The sequence below is a fragment of the Silene latifolia genome, chromosome X (genome assembly GCF_048544455.1).
Source record: "Silene latifolia isolate original U9 population chromosome X, ASM4854445v1, whole genome shotgun sequence".
Classification (NCBI taxonomy): domain Eukaryota; kingdom Viridiplantae; phylum Streptophyta; class Magnoliopsida; order Caryophyllales; family Caryophyllaceae; genus Silene; species Silene latifolia.
This window is the reverse complement of record NC_133537.1, coordinates 335009971-335032686: the sequence shown is the minus strand read 5'-3', so window position 1 is coordinate 335032686 and position 22716 is coordinate 335009971. Positions and strand designations below refer to the sequence as shown.

Genomic DNA, 22716 nt, shown 5'->3' with positions numbered 1-22716 from the left:
ATACAAGAGGATAGGAGGAAGAATAGGAGTTACGTATGACTAGAATTAGTAGCTTATTGAGTGCTCAATGTGGACACTTTAAAGACGAGATTAATATCCTTAATACGCTCCCGCAAGAATAAGGCCAATCTTGGAAGTAAGTAGGTTGAACCGTGACCTTGACAAGGGTTTAGTATGAGTGTCAGCGATTTATCGTCACCATTAACATGTTGAATACGAATAGTACCTAACTGAACTTGTTCCCGAACAAAATGAAAACTTAATGCGAGATGCTTCATACGAGAATGGAAAATAGGATTAGCGGAATAGTTAGTAGCACCTAGGTTGTCACAAAAACAACTAGGGCAGACAGTAAGGAAATTCCTAGTTCAGTGAACAACAATTTTAACCATAGGAGCTCAGATGTAGTATCGGCAATACCTCTAAATTCCGCTTCAGTGGAGGACCTGGACAAAGCTCGCATCGTTGTTTTTTGCTTGACCAGGAGATAGGATTCTGACCAATAAAGATGACATACCCGGTGGTAGAAATAGAGTCATGGCGATCACCACCCAAATCAGCGTCACAAAATGCGTGGAGATTAAATGGAGTATGCTTGAGCTCAGATGTAGTATCGGCATTACCTCTAAATTCCGCTTCAAGAAACGAAGCAGCCTTTTTAGAGCGGACCGGTGCAACGATGTTGGATGGCTGGTGAGGCGGAGGGTTGGGGTGGCATCATCAATACCAAGCATAATCCTAACAGTCAATTTTATGGGGTGGCTGGTGAGATGGAGGGTTGGGGTGGCTGGTGGGAATCGTGGGTTCATTTTTTGGATTTCTTGGGTTTTGATTAATACTTTGTCCTGTCTCTTTAATTTGTGTGAGAAATGAAAGGGTAATGTCGGAAAAAAATGAGGGAAAATAAGTAGAATTTATTAGTATTTTGTACTCCCTTCCTGATCATTTGTTTGTCTATTCTATTTTGGGTGTCTCAATCAATTATTTGCCTTTCTATTTTAAGAATGTCTTTGATAGGCAATTGAATTCCTCCACACTCAATTTGATCCACTTGTCATCTAGTAATTGGTTTCCTCCTCTTTTTTTGGTCTTTTTTGCTAAAACCAAAGACAAATAAATAACCGAATAGAGGGAGTATGTTGGAGTTAGCATGTCCCTTTTTTTTCTCTCTCCGGGGAAGCTCACCCTAATTTTATTTTCCCTAGTAAAAGTTAGCTTCATAATATCCAATTCTGATTCCAAGACCAATTTTAAATTAAAGAGTAGCGCCCAATAAATAACCTAAAAAATAACATGGTGTTACAAATTTCTTTTTTTCTTAAAAAAAAAAAAATCTTCCACTTTTCCTTTTTGAGCGATTTATTTAATTTTTTCCACCTTCTCATCTTAATATTACTTCTCTATTATCAAGGGTCCACCTACTTAATCTTATCTTCACTATTGTATAATTTACTCCTTTCGTTATTTTTTATTTGTCATTTTATAAAATTTCACAAGAACTAGGAATTATTGGAAGAAGTTCCATTAATAAGTAAGCGAAATAAATAATATTTGGAAATAGTAAAAGAAACTATTTAAACCAATCGAATAACTTAAAACATCATTTTCCTTAATAATTTTTGTTTTGGGAACTGTAAAAATCATGTAATACCTAGAACACTATAAAACGATAAAGAAAAAGAAATTATTGATCTTTTCTAAAACGACAAATAAACTAAAACAGAATGAGTATTATATTCCTTAAGAAACACGTCATTTTCAAAGTAGACGATATCAATTAAATGGAGGGAGTAATATTTAGTAGAATTAAGAGATTATTGAAAGACACATGTTGAAAAAGTGGTAGAGTGATAAAAACATCGTTCATTGAAGTCCATGATTTCCGGTTTTTATATAGTATTAAATAGATTAGATCAGATTAGATTACTACATAGTTGCTAATTAGCGACTAATTTACTACAAGTTGTTAAAGTTGTTTAGAAAATAGCCTTTTTCATCCGTTGTACAGGATAATATTTAATAAAAATGCAAATATATAGTACTAAATCAAAAAGTGAAAACTTCAAAAGCATCTTAAGAACATGTCCTATACATTACTTATATGGCGTCTTGTATAAAATAGCCTTGTGTTAGTAATGTATACATGTCTTGTATACATTACTAACACAATTATTATTATTTTTGGGTGACAAATATAAATAAGTCCATTACAATTATAACAAGCAATTAAAAAGAGTAGTAGAAATGAACTATAACAAACAAACTATTTTTTTCTATATTATTTGTAGGGGAATAAGGAGTAATGAGTCAACAAGAGGCTTCATTTTGTGAGAGTGAGTGTACATATCTTCGCCCGTATAAAGCAGCTCTATCACTCGAACTAAGTTGAGAATTCGCATCAAAACAGGCATTGAAGGTGCCTTGGGATCCAAGAAAGCTTGGTTAATATCCTTCCATGCATTTTCAACCTCAATGCTCAGCACTTGACATGCTTCCGATGCTGTCACCTTATACTCCTTCATGTAGCATTCTACTGCTGATGGTATGTGCTTTCTTTTCTTCTCCAACTACATTCAAATTAACATTTAAAGTTATTAGGCGATAATAATAATAATAATAAGGGTTATTTCATAACAATAATCCATCCTATAGGTGGTCTGTAATAATCACTCCATCCTATCAATAATCTCAATTAAATCCAACCTAAGCCTCATATACCTTCTAATAACGAACCAGCTGATATTTTTTGAAGTTTATGTTGGAATATTTAATAGTTTTTGGAGAAGCTGGTATATATGAAGTTTATGTGTAATATTTGCAAGTGATGAATCATCATAAAATATGAGCTGGTTCGTTATTAGAAGGTATGATATTTAGGTTGGATTTAATCAGAATTATTGATAGGATAAAGTGATTATTGCAGACCACCAATATAATGAATTATTGTTATGAAATAACCCTAATAATAATAATCAAGTAAAAAATATATAAACACTAACATGAACAATGAAATACCTCACGTGACACAATGTCATCCATAAATCTACAAATGCAGCATGCAGAATGTAGAAGTGGAGGTTCACTAAGTAACCAAAGGAAGGCATCCTTAGTTGCGACTTCTTCCATTCCAACCAATGAAACCATTGACAACATTGGATAAGCTGTGGATGGCAAGGCTACTCTCAAGTACTCTTTCATTGTTGGCACCTTTTTTTCTACAAGCCATTTTGCTTCCTCTAGATACGCTTTCAGTAGCCTTTTCATCTGATCATCAAATTATCGATCTCAATTTTGACGAAATTACTGAATTTCAATATTGACAATTTTAATTAAGGTTAATTAGCGTTATCAAGTGACACTGATATTAAATACTCCCTTCTATTCACTTTCATTACAACATTAGTTGAATATATGTGAATAGTATTTTAATGAAAACTGCAATTTCAGGGAACTGGAGTGAAAATTGACATAATCCAACTTACCGCTTCTTTTGCATAGCATATTGCAAAAGACCGCCCTCTTTTGACCATTTCTTCCTCCATTTCGCTATAAATTTCAAGAACTGCTTGATAAATTATCTTCATATACTCCGGGAGTTCATCCATGACATGAATATCCCACCTAATTTGGGGTACTCGTAAATTTGTTATTGTTCAATAAAATCTTATAAAACCATAGAACAATAATGTTTTTTTTTTAACAAAGACAATTGAATTATTATATTGTGAAATCAACGATCTCTCGTCTATAGACTCATTATTATGTGGCTATGCTAAATTTTGTTCCCAAAATTACGTAATGTACCTCTCGAAAGCTTGTGTGAGACGTTCTAGCTCTTCATATGTACCATACACATCATAGGTATCATCAAGAACTGAAGCCAAAGCGATGACTTTGACAGCAAACTTACGGGCCAAGGCATATTGAGGCTCATAATAAACTCCAAGTATCCAAAAGTAACACTCTGTTATTCTATCACGAGCGTATGGCAACTTATTCTTCACATCAAGCTCTTTCCACCACCTACACGTTCAAAATCAATGAACTAATGCTAAGATAGGTAAACAATCGTACAGATTGATGCCTAGGTGGTAACTATCTAGAATATATAGATCCATAATTCCGTCTAATTCTTATATGATGTATATAGTGTTGGGTTTGTGCCTTGATTCTGCTAGTCGCCGTTCGAACGACTATCTAGATTGATTCTGTCTTGAGCCTTTATTAGGTCATTCTGTAGAAGTTCTTAGAGAGTATTATATAAACTCTCTAAGTCTCTACCTAGCAGTCATACCGTCTGAATCTGTAATCTCAAAACTCTTCACATATCAATAAAACTCTCTCCCTTCTGCCCTGTGGACGTAGCTAACACACCGTTAATGAACTACGTAAATTTGTGCGTTTGTCTCTTTATTGTTCTTTTATTAGTTCTTTCTTGCTTCTGTTATAACATATAGATTTATACTTTTAAGTGTATTAATTATAAATATTCAATTGTCGACTCATTAATAATCAATTGTCGACTCATAAATCAATGAAATGATAACTTTTTTTTTATGACGAGGGGGTTGAATTCCCTCCGGGCCCATGCATTCCCGCACCACCACATGGACCATGTAATCCACCTTTTCCGGGTTTCAGTGGCCAAGTGATCATTGCCCCAACGGGTAGTCGAATCCGGGACCTCTCAACTCCTACATTTCTGCAAGCTTCAAGGTTTAAACCGACTACCATCGGACTAACACCACTTGGTTAAATGATAACTTTTTGAAAACAAAAATTGTAAATGACAAACAATACTTACTTTGTAATAATACTAAGCTCCTCTTGATGTTGCAATTGCAGCAAGTTGAAGTCTAACTTTGCAAACTTGAGAAGAACTTGGTTGTGAAGCTCTATTTCTTGGTAAAGGGATATGTATTTTCTTGCTCCTACTCTTGGAAGACATTTCTGAACCGGCCACCGCAACGTGTGTGATACACGCGCCGCTAGAGAGGGACTAAGAGAAGGTAACTTGAGCTCAAGGGCATTCTTAGTAAACGCAAGGGCTTTATCCAATATGAGTTCGCCTCGCAACCTGAGGTGTGTTGCTTCGTATAGGCATAACATCCCTTCTACATCCTCAGCAACGAAGTCCTTAAATCCATCTTTGTTGCCCCTAAATTTATTGAAAATATCTGCCAAGCATAGTCGTGCTTCTAGTTAGAATATGATTTAGTCACAAATATAGGTTTGATTATATTGCAGGTTCAAAAGGTGCTTAGTATACGAATCCGCGGGTCAAAAACTTTGGGACCACAAGTAGGTAGATTCGTAGCACCGAAATGAATACGGACATGAAAACGAATACGAACAAAGACACATCCACATACACATACACAAATATAATGAACATGTGATACGGCCCATAGGGATCTCTCTACTTATGGGATGCGGGGAGATTAGATTATGTGTGCTATCAGGGACCATAATCCATGTGACTTATATATAATCTCCTTAGTCTAATGCGTCTATCATGCATTAGAAACATAATGGGTATCTACACAATTATGATATCCGGCTCATACTTTATAAGACGTAATTAATATTCTCGTATTATATTATCCAGATGGATCACTATATTGGGTTAAACTTAAACGATAGTTATGCTCGTATAATAGTGTGTCCACATATACGACGTAATTAATATACCCGGATAATAGTGTGTCTACATAAATAATATTGGACCCAATATTCTTACATATAGGTCGCGGGACACATTTTTAAATTTAACAAAATACACTCCGTATATTTTGTAGTTATAAAACTACAAGAATTTGTTTTGTTATAGTCATATTACTCGTATAAATTTGTTCTCTTTTGCGCTTACCTTCAAGGCTTCAAGTCTCCAATAACATACGTGTCAGTTATTTTCATATTGATTTTTTTTCGTCATATAGCTTAATTTGCATATATTAAAAATATATAGCGATTTTCTCACTTATTTCCCTCTAAGGTGTATCCCTCCTTTTTTGCACTAAAACTTTGACCGATTATAACTCTTGGCTACAAATTTAGAAATTGGTATTTTTTGACCGTAGCTACGAATTCAAAAAACGATGATGTTTTTTTTTTTTTCAAATTCAAGGCCTTTATGAGATATTTAGAATGAAAAAAATTACCGTTTTCTGAACTCATATCCAAAAGTTATCGCGGGTCAACGTTTTTGTGCAAAAAAATGAGTGATAGGCCTTAGAAAATAAAAAAGGTTGAGAGTACAAATGAGAATCCCAAACATATATTATTAGAATATTAAAATATTGATTAAATTTCAACCATCACTTTAAACTTTTGGTTGAGATGGTCTTCTCAACATGGTATTAGAGCCAGGTGACCGAGAGGTCACATGTTCAAATCCTGAGAGTCCCTTATATCTTACAAGTGAGTTTCAGCACGAGGTATGGAGGAGTTTGTGCACTAACCAACTCTTCATGTCCAAAAGATATTTGAGTGAGGAGACGTATTAGAATAATAAAATATTGATTAAACCGAACCGGCCTCTCAGATTTATTTAAACAACGCTACTCACACAACATAACTTGATATCTATAGTACTATTTAATTAAAAGGCTACCTTAACACATTCAATTTTATTACAAATCACCTTAACACATTCAATTTTATCCCACATGCGATTTGTACACCTCATTAATTTATATCATTTTCAAATATGGAATAATAATTAAATCTATACAATATAGTTAAAAGGCTAACTAAAACATTCAAGTTTATTCCAAGGACATTCTTATAATTAATTTTTTTTCTTATTTGATTATATAATGACCATAATTAAAAATTTAGAATAACAAAAAAACCATTTAAAATTAAAACCGCGAAATCTCTAACAGATTTTCACTCAAAATTTGATAATTTTAACCCTTGAAAAGAAAACGAGGATTAAATAGGAAAACAAATAAAGGGAGTTGACAGTCACAGTATGATAAGATTATAGAGGGGAGAGAATCGCATAAGGAAATATTATTATTGATGATCTGTCTCATTCGGATTCAATACATGGGTGTATATATAATAAACCCTACTAGCATAAACCCTAGACGATAGCCAGCTAACATAACTTGATATCTATACTATCTAATTACAAGGCTACCTTAACACATTCAATTTTATTACAAATCGCCTTAACACATTCAATTTTATCCCACATGCGATTTATACACCTCATTAATTTATATCATTTTCAAATATGGAATAATAATTAAATCTATACAATATAGTTAAAAGGCTAACTAAAACATTCAAGTTTATTCCAAGGGACATTCTTATAATTAATTTTTTTTATTATTTGATTATATAATGACCATAATTAAAAATTTAGAATAACAAAAAAACCATTTAAAATAAAAACCGCAAAATCCCTAACAGATTTTCACTCAAAATTTGATAATTTTAACCCTTGAAAAGAAAACGAGGATTAAATAGGAAAACAAAGAAAGGAGTTGACAGTCACAGTATGATAAGATTATAGAGGGGAGAGAATCGCATAAGGAAATATTATTATTGATGATCTATCTCATTCTGATTCAATACATGGGTGTATATATAATAAACCCTACTAGCATAAAACCTAGACGATAGCCGGCCCTCCCGCAATCGTAAAAGCAATACATAGTACGAACTTTATGCAAGAAGATGAACATCTTCATGATATGAGAAGTTGAAGAACGAAAAAGAGAAGAAAGATTGTTTGATTATTGAGAGAGAATTGAGAGAATTATGAGAGAATTGAGAGAATGATTCTTAATATTATGAAAACTGGTAATACATCATATGCCAACGTTTCCTTTATATAGGAAGGTCAACCAGCTAAACCGACTTAATTTAGGACTAACTAACTACTTAACAGACTAGTCAAAGTCATAACAAACTTATGAAAAGATAACTAACTTTCTGTTATTCTAACACTTTACGATTGGAGAAATACAAAGAAAAAAATATAAAAAGGAAAAAAAGGAAATCTTCAATCTTCATCTTCTTCAATCTACATTAATCTTATTCATCTTCAAAGGTAGGTAAGAAACGAGTATAGACTCTTAAAATTTTTCGAACAAGAACGTTAAGTTTTTCGAACTTGTCGAATATGAGTTAATTTGAAGGAACACTAATCGAATCTAACAAATATAGATAAAACGGAAAATTATCCGTCAATTTCAAGTTCTGGAGAACGTTAATTTTTTTGAACGCCAAATAGACTTGGACCACCATCATGATGATTATAAGTGCGTAACTCGCCGGTCAGTTTTATACCCCCTTAAACGAATATGAAGATTTTTAATCAAAATTCAAAAGAAATTATTTTTCGAATCTTTCGATGCCATTGATCAGGGATGGAGGGGTACTCTCATGATAACCAATTGGCTAAAATCAAGATGAGAAGAAGACACAAGGTGTCGTACACAATTATGGAATTTTTTTTAAAGCTTAACAAATTGTTGTAAAATTCCGTCGGTGAGCGTCATAATTTTTTGCTCACAAGCAAGAATGCGGAAGCGGTTTTTTAAACTCAAGAAAGAGGTTCTGAAACAATGATAAGATTATAGAGTGGAGAGAATCACATAAGGAAATATTATTATTGATGATCTATGTAATTCTGATTCAATACATGGGTGTATTTGTGATATACAGTCCGTCTTGTTTCAGACCGCCTTATTTCAGACCGTAATAAGACCTCTCACAAGTGAGAAGCACATGGATGGTGGGCCTACTAGCATAAACTCTAAACGATAGCCGGCCCTAATGGGCCTAATATTATAATACAGTACGGAATACCGTTTTATTATGTTTAATTTTCATAATGCACATCCTATTTATCATTCAATTGGTCTCCCTTGTGACGGGTTACCATTTGTGACGGATATTTTGTGAGATAAAATGGTAACAAAATGGGTTAGTGGAGAAAGGGGACCACATGAATAGTGTTGCAGAGAGAGAAAAAGTGGGTACATTGTGAGGTAAAATGGTATCCGTCTTCAGCTTGTGACGGATATGTCATGTCTTCAATGAGAATTTGTGTTTATCATTTGGCATGTTTCCAAATAATTCGTGTTTATATATAAAGGTAGTATTAACTATTAACCAAAACATGGAAACGTATACAAGGTTTTACTTTCCAATTCGCGGTATTATACTCTATAATAAACAAACAAAATAATTTAATACGTTCTAACCTTAGCTTAGACCAATTAATTCACAATTTTGCTTATAATATCCCATGACATTAAGTTTATAGACAAATTAATTCAACTACCCATTTAACTATACACTAATAGAGTATTACTCCGTATGATATAATACTAGTATAAATCTCGTGCATAAATGCACGATTTTTTTAGTTCGGGATGTGAGACAGCTTAGCAAATAAAGATGATAAAATTAAAGCGAATTTAAATATTTACACACTATGGATAAGAGATTTTAAGTTAAAGTCGAAGAATATATATTTATTCGTAAGTTTGTATGTAGTATTAGAAGCTAAAACTCTCCGTGAATATCTTCATAGAGAATGCCAATTAAAATTACGTAAAACATTTAGCGGAAAATATATGAATTTTCATATTTATAAAATTTAGATTAAATATATTATTACAAAACGACCTATATGAAATGTTATTAATTACGTAGTAGCGATCTGTTGTACTGCCATCATGTTATATATGTAGACTAATACATGATATAATATTGAGATCATATAAATCAGATGTAATACTCAACTTTTAGAATAATGGCAAATTGACAATTAATAGAACCAAACTCCTTACTAAAATAGTTGAGCAGGAAAATTTAGAGTAAGATTTATTCTTTTAGTTCAAGGTGATGAGAAAAAAAAAACTTGAAAATTAATAAAGAGAATTGAATGAAGTCATGAAATGTGTATTATATTGTTTTAACACAAAATTAATGATTTCAATTTATACATTTTATCAAATAATTTTCTTGAATTTTTTTTATGAAACTAATAATATTTTTATAGTTTTTTTTATACAAGGTAATTATGTGTTAAGTCATTCTCTAATATATAATAATAACACTAATAAAAGATTTAGGAATTTATAATTTTTAAAGTTATATCAGTTTTGTTTTATTTTAATTAAATGATTACAATTCAGAGTTTAGAAAAGATTATATAATGTAAAATATTATATAAAAGAAAAAAAAGGTAATGAAAGAAAGACTTATTTTCATATTTAGCGAGATTTCTTCTGCAAGAAAACATTGGAGAATTTTTATTTTGTTAGAATATAGGAGGATGTGTGACATACCAGTTGAAACATTGTAGCCATGTTGTCGTAGAAGTCGAAACAAAAGGGCTAAGGTTACTAGTTCATAATGTTCGTGATTATTCTCGTCCTTAAAATGCTCGAAAACTCGTCGCAACATATCTTGAATTTCCGTCTCAAAGTGGTACGCAATCCCCAAACGCTCAACTGCATCAATAATGCTCAACTTTTCACTAAGATGTTCAATGGTGAAGTCATCTTTGAGCATTTTTTGCACTTTTTCTTTCAGCATTTCAGCTTCCTCAAGCCATACACGAATATTCTGTCAAAACAAAAGGACAATTATTGTTAATTTACATGAATCTAAGGCAGTGAGGCGAGTATCGTATTTAGCGAATGTACCTTATTGTCACAGACATATGTCACGAAGAAATCCCCCCAAACTGAGGGATCGTAATTTGCGGATTGACGCTGCTGCAAATTTCCTGCACTATTGTTTGATGCCGTTGCTGCCATTTTTCTTTTTCTTTTTTTTTTTAAATTTGTTGTCAATAAGAAATTAAGAATTTTGATATTGTTGATGAGTTGAATCAAAGTTGTACGTTATTTATAGGGAGCATATGTGCATGTCAATGTCATGATCGTGGGAAGGAGAATACGAAGGCAATTTAATACAACATGCGAAATACGACTTAAGGTCTCGTTTGGTTGCCTGTTAGAATTCAACTCCACCGAATTATTGAATTCATGGGAATTAAACTCCACATGAAATTCATGTGAATTAACAAAATTCGTTTGGTTGCCGATGTAGGAATTCAATTACACCGAAGTTTGCAATTATGGCAAAAAAAAAAGCAATCAAACAAGTCCCAATTTTGTAATTCATGGAATTTTCCAACTCCCATGATTTTACAAGACGTAACCGAACGAGGTCTTAAAAGATACAACATGCGAAATTTGACAATCCCTCCAAATGTAGTAGACCTTTGCTTTAACAATTGCTCTTTTATAAACGCTTAAGAATAAAACGGGTTAAATACTATCTCACAAGGTTAGATAAGACAACTATTTGGTAGTGTCTAAGAACTTCCTTTTTGTCCTATCTATACTAAGTGAGTAAGTGACCCTTCTTACGATAAAGACGAATATATCTGTCTACAATGAGAATTTGGTTGCTAAAGTGATACTGAGGGCCACGAGGCCAAATACGAGTACTATCCACTTACAAAAAGGTGAAAATAACTTTGATATCAGTGGTGTCCTCAAATTACTGCGAATCATAATTGTTCTCTATGTAAATCAATATTTGAGGTTGCCTTGATTGAGAATGCCGTATCCTTCTGACAATTGGTCTATAAACTATTCCAGATTTTGCGTGATCCCATATATGGCAAGTCATTAAAAATGAAGAAAATCCAAAAATGAACAGTTTAAGTCCTTTTCTTGCCCTTAACGGCTTAACTCATTAAAATTAGGAAAAAGAGATGGCGTCACCGAGTAATACTCAAATTCGGCGCCACCGAGGATATTATAGTAATTTACATAACTATTTTCAATTCCCTTCCTAAAATTTGAATTTTAAACTAATTAATTGGAAAAGGGTAGTTTCGAAAGTAAAAAATTTCTTAAATTGCATAATTAATTATAGTTGTAGCAATAATGAACAAAGTTATGGGGTTCAATTACCACTTTCGTGATAATGAATAAGTAAATAACAATAATCATTAAAATTTGCCTATTTTGGTGGATTGTTGGAACAAACGACTGAAACTAGAAAAAGGATCACAAATTATTACGGTAGACTAGTTTTTGAACCCGTGCACTGCACGGGTGGTAATGAAAATTATTAACAAAACTAAAGTCTAATGTATTTTTTTTGGGTTTTTTTACATTATACCCTTATATTTCTTTGAATTTTACATGGTATTCTCGCTTTTCAAAAAAATCAATGGTACCCTAAAATAGCCAAAATGCTCTAATTCGGCCCTTTTAAATGTTTAGTCTTCACATTTTTGATTTATTTGTTAGTAATAATTTGTCATATCATTAACAACATATTTTCTTTATAAAATTTAACTGTTTAAAAACATGATTTTTAGTAGTTTGGGTAATTTGAGAATATTTTTACTAAGTTTAGGTGTGACACCCCGCGATAAAGCGGAAAATATAATTAATAAATTAAAGCGGAAATTTATGATATTTTAAAAACTTTTTATTACTAGTTAAAGATCAACACGCGGGTGCCAAAATGAGATGAAACAAATACAACAATAGACAAACTTAGGTTATTACAACCTAAGTCTAGAAAGCGAGGAAAAGATATCCCACGAATAAACAAATAAAGAGTTTCTAAACTAGCAAACTAAGGTCCAAGGGCTTAGTTCTCGCTAGCCCACACGTCTTCCCCACGTAAGCGTCTTCACAACCTGTCATTCATGTAAACATGAACGCCACAGTCAGTGGGGAGTAACTCAAGGTTCTCCCAGCCACAAAATGTCGAAACACAGATATACAAGAATATATTAGAACATCATAAATATAACCATTTGATGCAAGCACTCAGACATGAGACTAACATTCAAAACAGGCGTAGTCAATCATAGATAAGGCATATGATACATCCAACTTGAAAACCAAACAACATACAATACATGAAATGGGACTACTAACATCACATAATAAGCAAAGCATCCGGCTCAGAGGCTACCTTTAAAGCATGTCCGAGACACAAGTCCTTAAGTACCTTGGCTCGGTGATTTACCTTTAAAACATGTCCAAGGCACGACCTCTAAAGTATCCGGCTCGGTGATTTACCTTTAAAACATGTCCAAATACTACAAACAAGTGCCCGACTCAGAGGTTACCTTTAAAACATGTCCGAGGCACAACACATAAAGTATCTGGCTCAGCGGTTACCTTTAAAACATGTCCAAATAATACAAACAAGTGTCCGGCTCAGAGGTTACCTTTAAAACATGTCCGAGACACAACACATAAAGTATCTGGCTCAGCGGTTACCTTTAAAATATGTCCAAATACTACAAACAAGTACCCGACTCAGAGGTTACCTTTAAAACATGTCCGAGGTACAACAAACAAGTATCTGGCTCAGCGGTTACCTTTAAAACATGGTCAAATACTACAAACAAGTGTCCGACTCAGAGGTTACCTTTAAAACATGTCCGAGACACAACAAACAAGTATCTGGCTCAGCGGTTACCTTTAAAACATGGCCAAATACAACAAACAAGTGCCCGACTCAGAGGTTACCTTTAAAACATGTCCGAGGCACAACAAACAAGTATCTGGCTCAGCGGTTACCTTTAAAACATGGTCAAATACAACAAACAAGTACAACAAACAAGCACAACAAACAAGCACATAGAACGGGATTATTAATGTCACATTCATACTTATGGCTTGCATCTCACCATAAGTACGGATGGGAACATCAATCCCGACGACCTTATCGCAACTAGAGGGCCTTTGGCTCACCCCTAGTGTCCGATAGGACCGTGACTCAGGGACGGGATTATTAAGGTCACATTCATACTTATGGCCTGCATCGCCATGAGTACGGATGGGAACATCACTCCCGACTAATCATATCGCAACTAGAGGGCCTCGGCTCACCCCCTAGTATCCGATAGGACCAAGACTCGGGGGACGGGATGATTAATGTCACATTCATACTTATGGCCTGCATCACCATAAGTACGGATGGGAACATCACTCCCGACGTTCATACCGCAACTAGAGGGCCTCATGCTCACCCTTAGTATCCGGTAGAACCAAGACTCTCACAACCGAACAATACTAGATATTATCTAGAGTATGACTCTTACAAGTACTTATTTATAATAAATATGTCATACATGTATTATATGAATAATTATTCCATTTTATAAATTAACATGCCGGTTAAATAAAATATAACAAGCGATAATGAATAAATTACGATATATGAAATTACGGAATAAAATGTGACCAACTCAAGTGACTCATTTATGAGTCCAATAAACAAACTATCAGGAGCCCAATAATCAAACCATGTGAGACCCAATACTTGGAATCACAAGAAATCCAACATGCCACCACCAGTCTAATGAATAGAATAAATTTAGCCCAACAAGCAAACTAGACGGGTCCAACTAAATTATCAAAGCAAATCCAACCACATTAATAAGATAAGCCCAATTAACTTAACAAGTTAAGCCCAAATGAATAAATGTGTAAAAGAACGATATTAACGAATTACGTTATATAAAATACGAGACGGATATTTAAACCATTCGAATAAACCAAACTTGACTCCGAAAGTACCCATGAACTAAATGTGGCCCAATAATCAAGCTTATAACTTGATCCACTTATAACACATAACAACATGGCCCAATATGCTAGCCCAACCATCATAAAGGAAAAAAAAAAGAGAAAAGGAATAAAGGAAGGGGAAAAGAAGGCAGGGAGCCGAGTATGAGAGCCCTATCTCGTGACTACCCCATCATAGCCACAAATCTCGTTCCCAAAACAGCCATCGGGGTCGCATAGAGACGAGCTAAGTTCCATCAAAAACCCGTGTCAAACAACTCAGAATTCCCGTCAAAACCAAGCCAACCACAACTCATCCGACCATTATAAAAACCGTGTCAACGCAGCCCAAGCCGTCACCTTCGGCTGTCCCGAAAGGGGGTGTAAACAGCCGCCCAAAACAGAGTCCTCACGGTTCAAGGCTGAGCAATTTAAAGCGGGAAAAGTAAGTACACCCAAGACCACCTCAATGCGAGGCAATTTAGCAGGAACACCAGTCTACGGGACTGATTTGTCCGTCCCAAAACAGGGACCCAAACTGCTCATACACGGTACAAAGAGAAGAGTTCCAGCAGCTCTTTAATCCAAAATTCAAGACGGAAAACAAAACACAAATACGAGACGAAGAGAGTACGACTATACGAAGGAATAGCACCATTAATTTCTGTCATAAATGGGATTAAAACAGCCACACTCAGCAACAACTCAAGACGGAAATTTCGAGCATAAGTAAGACGAGTACCCATGTAAACCATACAAATGAAAGTAAACCTAAAGAACACAACTTTCACACACAAGGAGGCTAAAAACGAGTTTATGGAGCGAAATATCGACACTTTGTCGAGTAACCTATCACCGTTACCTTTAACTCCTCGAATTCCCGAGTAAAAACGTCAAAAATGGGAGTCTCTCGTCAGTCTTCAGCTAAAAGGAGGAAAAACGAGTCGATTAAGACAAGAAATCGAGTTGTCATTTAAGACGGTATTTTCGAAACCTCAACAAAATAGAAGCTTTCTTACCTTAAAAGAATGAGGAGGGAACGAGGAAGCTAATGGTACAAAAATAATGGAGTTGGTTGAGAAGTAAGGGAGAAATCTGGGTTTGAAAGTCGAATAAAAAAAATGGGTGTACGGGCTCTGGGTTTCGTTGCTGCTGTTGCTGTGTTTGAAAGAAGAAGAAGAAAGGAGGAGGTGTATGTGGGTACAGCACGGTCCACAACAACAATAAATAATACGGAGTAATAACAATAATATAATATAATAATAGTAGTAATAATAATAATAATAATAATAATAATAATAATATATAAATATATACAAAAGTAGAGTGTGTAAGAGGTAGGTGGGCGTGTTGTCGATTTTCGATTGGTCCGTGTTTAGATAAGATTCCCCATTGAAATGTGACGGTCTAATGTTAGACGGAAATTATTATTATTATTATTATTATTATGGTCATTATTATTGTCCGACCAAAAATACGTATTTTTCTATAAATTAAACTTTAAAATATTCTTTTCATTAAAATCGTGCGTAAAATGAATTAATTAAATTAAATAATTTAAAAATATAAAATAAGGTAATTGAACGGTTTAATAAATTATAATTGTCAAAATGGGATATTCGCGGGTGTTACATTAGGAGTACCACTGATGTTTTCAAATAAGTAGGGGTACCACGTAGAATTCGAAAAAACACAGCGGTATCACATAGAAAAACTCTTTTTTTATTTAGTTAATAACTATTAGAAAATTTTACTTTATCTACCCATACATTTTTGATAAGTTTATGTTGCTTAATTTTATTCGAAATACTTTACTTTTTAAATTATGAGAGATAAAATCTGAAAAGTGGATAAAAAGTTATTGTAGATTTCATAACATGTTTAGTACGCAATGTACATTTAATTTTACTTGTTGTTGTACACTTTTTATTATATTACCCCTTTTGTTTGTTCTCCACTCTATTCTCTAACTCTCTCTCATTTCCTCTCCCACCCACCATCGCCTAGACGTCTGGAAATAGCATTCGCCATCACTGACGGACTACCTCGAGACCCACCAGCAGACCCTCCGTAGCGGTGACAAACACTTACTATGTAAATGATGAGGTCCAATATGACGTGTATGTGAATGAGCTTTATGCCAAGTGGAGTCGCTTAAGATCACGGATGGGGAAAAAACACTGCATTGTTGGTATGTAAGTAAAGAAGAGAGACGGTAAATGAAGCGCACTTTTACATTGCACATGCTGGCTTTCAACCTTAAAGTTCAGATGTTTGTCATTGTCTTTACAATCTGGAAGACGATGCTGCTACTAATAATTTAAGGAAACATAATTAGAGAGTATTGTTTACCAACTACGACGACGATTCAACAAGCACCACCAAATGAGCTAGTATCATCCGGATGGTAAACATAACCTCCAAAAGGATCAGGACCTTCAATATCATGGCAGTGGCGACAAACGCGACGATAACCTAGAATTAAACAAGTGAACCACAATTAACACAAATACTGCATACATCTCAACAGTCAAGTTTGTCTTCAAAGGATGTCAATTGATTAATAATAAAAAAGATGAGTCACATCTCGGATTATTAGACAATTTTTATACCTGAAGAAGGATCGATTTGTATTTCACGTAAGCAACTGATGTCCTTTTCTATCATGTCATATTCAGCAAAATAAGTTGATGTAGAAGACTTTGCGGCACCTTTCTGCTTAGCTTTAAAGTTCAAATGAGCAAATATTCTGCAGCCGTTGAAAACAGATGCATACAAGGGCTCCACAAGTTCATAATCAGACATCTGTAAAAATTTTAATTAAATAACTTCAGCCAAGTATTATTTGTTAATTGCAAATAATTAATTTTACCTTGATCTAAATAAATGGTGCATGCATTTTAATATCAGGCTTCTATAAATGATTTCACATGATTATGAATTCACCAAGTATTTGTGAATCCTAATATACTAGGGTATCTCACTAGTTTAACTAAATCATTGCACATCTACATACACATACATCGTTATGTGTACCACCACGGCACACTTCCCAATTCAGACAGTGAAATACTCCTCCCACCGTCCCATCATTTGTTTACACAAGATTTAAAATACCCTCACAAAGAATAAAAAAGTTTAAACAAATGAATGAGACAGAGGGAGAGGGAGTATAAGGTCATGAACAGATGATAAACAAAAAGCTGAAAGTAAACTAATAAATGTCCAACAATGAATTGTCATGATGTAAGAACATCTAGCTTGATACAAAAAATCTAGCAAGTCCCATTTTGACATAGATGGTCTAATCTTTTTTTTAAAATTGAACTTTTGTATTTAGTGAAAAAAACGGCGGCCGCCAATGACTAATGTAATCAGAGGTGAAGAATAACCACGGGACGGGGCGAGTAACAAAGTAGCAGAAGAACATAAGAGCAAGGATGAACCTCAGGGGCGAGTAACAAAGTAGCAGAAGAACATAAGAGCAAGGATGAACCTCAGGAAACTTTTTCTGGATTATTGGGAAACATTCCCGACAAATTTCTGCACTCTCTTCCTTATACATGTTAGGATCATCCCAGCCCGGCGGATGCCTAAAGTTGCCAAAAGACAAGATATATTGATTAAAACAGAGTACTCTGTATATGACGACTACAAAGGTGTAAAGACTGGTGGTAATGTAAGATGAAACTTACAGCAATAATTCATCTATTTCCTTCTGAGTTGCTGCATACTCTTCATAAGTCATATACGAATAGAAAGTTGCACCATCCCTGGAATATATTACAAAACAATGTGTGCTTAGTTCAATGTTTCTTTATTATTTAGACAGATAACGCGTCTTCTCATATAATACAGTATTACTCCGTTTTGGTTAAACATGATTAACAAAACTCAAACATGCTGACTGTTAATTTAACCTATTATTTTCTCACTTTTAAGAGGAATACTAAACCTTTTGAAAAAAGTGTTATTTAATGAGAATACTCTAAACTATCGGGGTGATTCTCGAAATACTCCAAACTATAGGTTAACTACCAAAATAACCAATTATTATACCTCCCTTCCTTAAACAGAATTGGCCATTTGTTAAATTATAATAGCAGGTAAAAGCAAGCACAGATCCCACCTTTCCCCATACAAGATGATCTTTATCTTCCTCTCCCTCCTCTTACTTTCAATAGTAACCTGCAATTTTTTTTTCAATTTTTTTCCTCTTCTTCCATTATAACTGATCTTCATTTTCTCTCCTCTCGTTTTATAATTCTAGCAAATAGCATTGTATACCATGTTTTCCTTCTAATTAGAGAAATTGCTCACTCACATGTGAGGACTGGATTAATTAAGTTTGACACAACATTTTGCGGACCCACAAGAAGCAGAAAACAGGCAAACCGTGATCACTGAACTCATTTTTAAATCCTATGATTAAACAAGAAAGAGGTGTCCAGTTTCTTCCTTATAAACAATTATCTGAACAGAATATAGCAAAGTTCAACGTAGCATTCGAGAAGTCAACAATCAGCCGAAAACGAAAACGAAAACGAAAACGACAAGTCGAAAACAGCAGCTTAATTCCGAAATAATTTGAGGTAGCCTAACATAAATAATCATATGAAACAATTGAATTACTAAAACAAGTAACACTAATTACTAGATAGGATTTACAAAGCTAAAAAAACACTTAAGAAAAAATATACCCAATTTGAATCTTCAAATTGTATTAAAAACTACATAAAGGATCACCATTTATCCCCAATATTGCCACTTTTGAATAACAGAAATCACAAATACACACATGGGCAACAAAAAAATAACCATTTGTTATCAAAATATGAGAAGATGGGGCAATTGTATGGTTTATTGTTAGTTAAATTGAAGGTTAAGAGTATATTGAGAAGACTACTAGTAGTTTGGACTGAGGAGTATTCTTGTTAAATAATCCTTGAAAGAATGACACCCATTTCTAAGACTTCAAATGATATCAGAGCGGTGGTCCGGTGGATGGTATACGGCCTTAAGCAAAATAAAGATAAACTAGCCTTCAAGCTGGAGATAGGATACGGCCTTCCCTTCACTTCCTCTTTCCAATCCCCTCCATTTGCCACCATTTTTATAACCAAACTAGGCCGATATGAGATCTACACTGCCACGAGGCGTAACAAGATGGCTATCAATATTCAATACAGCTTTACGGCCTTGCTTAGATACAAAATGAGACCCCAAGACCCCGGAGGCCAGTATAGTATACGGTCTTCTTCCAAATTATTCCATCTAAACAACGCTTAATGTCGCAGCACCATACTATTCAGTATCCAACAAGACCCCGGAGGCCAGGATGACAGTTGGAGGAATAAAATTCTATGACAAATACACAAATTAAATCGATCAAAAGAAATTAAAGCATATATGAAACTCAAGCATAATCCTAAATTGAACCTATAAGCACGAGATGGTCTTGCTTATATTAAGACCGTTTTAACTTAAACCTCTCACTACCTCTTTTGATTTTGACCTCAATTTTAATCGGGGCGAGAGTTATCTTAAGTTAGCCGATCTTAAACAAGAAATGGTGTAAACGCAACTACGTCGATAAAACCATAACACGACAGAAGAATGATAGATAAATCATCGATAAAAGAGCAATGAAGATGAAGATATTAATAACAAGAAGTAGAAGGGGGAATACGAACCATGTGATTTTATTGAGCTTACGTTTCTCAGTTGATCGACTACTATCTCGTTTTCGACATCGAATTCCAGAAAGTTCACCATCATAATCGCTCGATTCGCGGTAATCAACACCTTTGACAACTTCCATTGTATAGTAATCCTAATTTCAAGAAATCCCCAATTTGATCAGTTTATCCTTTCTTTTTTGTGTGGGAGATCTGGGGAAATTGTTGGTCTGATCTATACAAGGGCAGTCGGCCTATTAACCCTCAAACGGGAAGGTTGGATTATAGCGGTTAAAACTTGAGTGAAACTTTAAAGGGTCGCAGGTTCATTCAAGTTTCTCCAAAAACAATCTTATGGCCTAGAGCTATGGGTAGGGGGTATTAGTGAGACGAGAAAGCTCGCGAGCTACTCGAGATCGACTCGGTCAATGCTCGGGCTCGGGCTCAGCTCGAGAGTTTAACGAGTCAAGCCTGGCTCGATTCGAATAACTCGCGAGTGGCTCGAACTTGTATGATTACATAAGATATTGCTCATATTTTATAAAAATACTAGCTTAAAACCGTGCAAAGTTGCACGGGCATATATATATAAAAGAATTTAAAAAGTTGACTTATAAATTTATTGCAAAATTAATATTTTCTCTATCCACTCTAAACTTCTTACTTTAAAAAATATCTTAAGCATTTCTATCAATCCTTTTGAACCTAACTTATCATATTTTTACCCAATGATTTTGGCGGTTAATTACACCAATAATTTTCACTAATTATGGTAAAAATGAGTTTATACTTGAATATTTGATGAGAATCTCTTGCAAATCTTACCATGTTTAGATTATTAATGTGTGCCCTAAGGGCACACGTTAGAAAAACCCTTATTTGATAAGGGATAAATATCAAGTCAAAACTCAGTAACTAATAACTGGTTTTGTTAATGTTATGTTCATCTTAGTGCGAGTGATGTTAGATAGATCAATCTCTTCTGTAACGTAATGCTGAAGGCAAATTAATGAAATGTTCATATAAAATTTGCTTATTTCATTTGAAATGAAATCTCGCAAATCACAATATTTAGTTCTGGTGTTAGTGTGTTACTAAAACAACTTGATACATAAAATGGGAGTACGGAACAACTTTACACATTAAAATAAATAACGCAATATTAAATAGAACATTTTTAAATATCGTGTAATATACGGACATGAAATCTAGTATTTAATAAAAATGCAAATATATAGTACTAAATCAAAAAGTGAGAACTTCAAAAGCATCTTAAGAATATGTCCTATACATTACTTATATGGCCTCTTGTATAAAATTGTGTAAACAACACAATTATTATTATTTTTTGGTGACAAATATGGATTAGTCCATTACAATTATAACAAACAATTAAAAACAGTAGCAGAAATGAACTATAACAAACAAACTAAGACATAAATATGGTGCACAAGATTACTTAGCTTGATTTTTATTTTTATTTTGACATAAATAAATAGTGTAAAAAGAGCTTAGAATCTATGCAAGAAAGGAGTTGATCCATTAAACAGTAAAAGTGGTGGAGCTAGGGGGCTAGCAGGGGCGGTCGCCCCCATGACGGATGAAATTTTCGAAATTTTTAGTTAAATTTTTTGAAATTTTTTCGAGTGTGCCTTATGAAATTCGTCGTTCGTCCCCCTAAATTCAAATCCTGACTCCGCCACTAGATACTCCTTAATAAATCCACTCCTTTTTTTTCTATATTATTTGTAGGGGAATAAGGAGTAATGAGTCAACAAGAGGCTTCATTTTGTGAGAGTGAGTGTACATATCTTCGCCCGTATAAAGCAGCTCTATCACTCGAACTAAGTTGAGAATTCGCATCAAAACAGGCATTGAAGGTGCCTTGGGATCCAAGAAAGCTTGGTTAATATCCTTCCACGCATTTTCAACCTCAATGCTCAGCACTTCACATGCTTCTGATGCTGTCACCTTATACTCCTTCATGTAGCAATCTACTGCTGATGGTATGTGCTCTCTTTTCTTCTCCAACTACATTCAAATTAACATTTATAGTTATTAGGCGATAATAATAATCAATACGATTCTTAAATTTCGCGAATATTTAAATTATCTTATGGCCAAGTAAAAAGTATATAAAAATTAAGGCTTTGTTTGGTAAAATTAACTGAAAAGGTAGTTGAAACCTGAAAAGCTAACTGAAACCTAAAAAGCTAACTGATAAGGTAGCTGAAAATTGGGAACTGATAAAGTAGCTGATTATATAAAAAAAATGTTTGGCAAACTAATTGAAAATGTAACTGATTTTGATGAAATGACGCAAAAGGATATGATAATTATTTAATGGTATAGATTTAAAGGGTAAAAACGGAAAATCAAACCAAATCAGGTACCTGAAATCTCAAATGCTGCTCTAGGTAGCATTTCATTTCAGGTAGCTTATTTGGTCAAAT

The 22716-nt window shown here is 34.1% G+C and overlaps 2 protein-coding genes across 2 annotated transcripts; both read right to left on the bottom strand.

The window, feature by feature from the left end:
• Positions 1-2192: 2192 nt before the first annotated feature.
• On the bottom strand, positions 2193-10565 carry LOC141622382 ((-)-germacrene D synthase-like). Its single transcript, XM_074438420.1, has 6 exons — positions 10317-10565; positions 4805-5177; positions 3805-4023; positions 3483-3621; positions 3016-3264; positions 2193-2567 (listed from the first exon to the last, which is right to left on the bottom strand). Exons 1-6 carry the CDS (start codon positions 10540-10542, stop codon positions 2274-2276), a joined length of 1500 nt encoding a protein of 499 aa, XP_074294521.1. The 5' UTR covers positions 10543-10565; the 3' UTR covers positions 2193-2273.
• Positions 10566-16820: 6255 nt separating this feature from the next.
• Positions 16821-20460, bottom strand: LOC141622381 (uncharacterized). The gene is made up of 5 exons (XM_074438419.1): positions 20279-20460; positions 18281-18358; positions 18082-18178; positions 17198-17390; positions 16821-17060 (listed from the first exon to the last, which is right to left on the bottom strand). Exons 1-5 carry the CDS (start codon positions 20404-20406, stop codon positions 16954-16956), a joined length of 603 nt encoding a protein of 200 aa, XP_074294520.1. The 5' UTR covers positions 20407-20460; the 3' UTR covers positions 16821-16953.
• Between the last annotated feature and the right edge of the window lie 2256 nt (positions 20461-22716).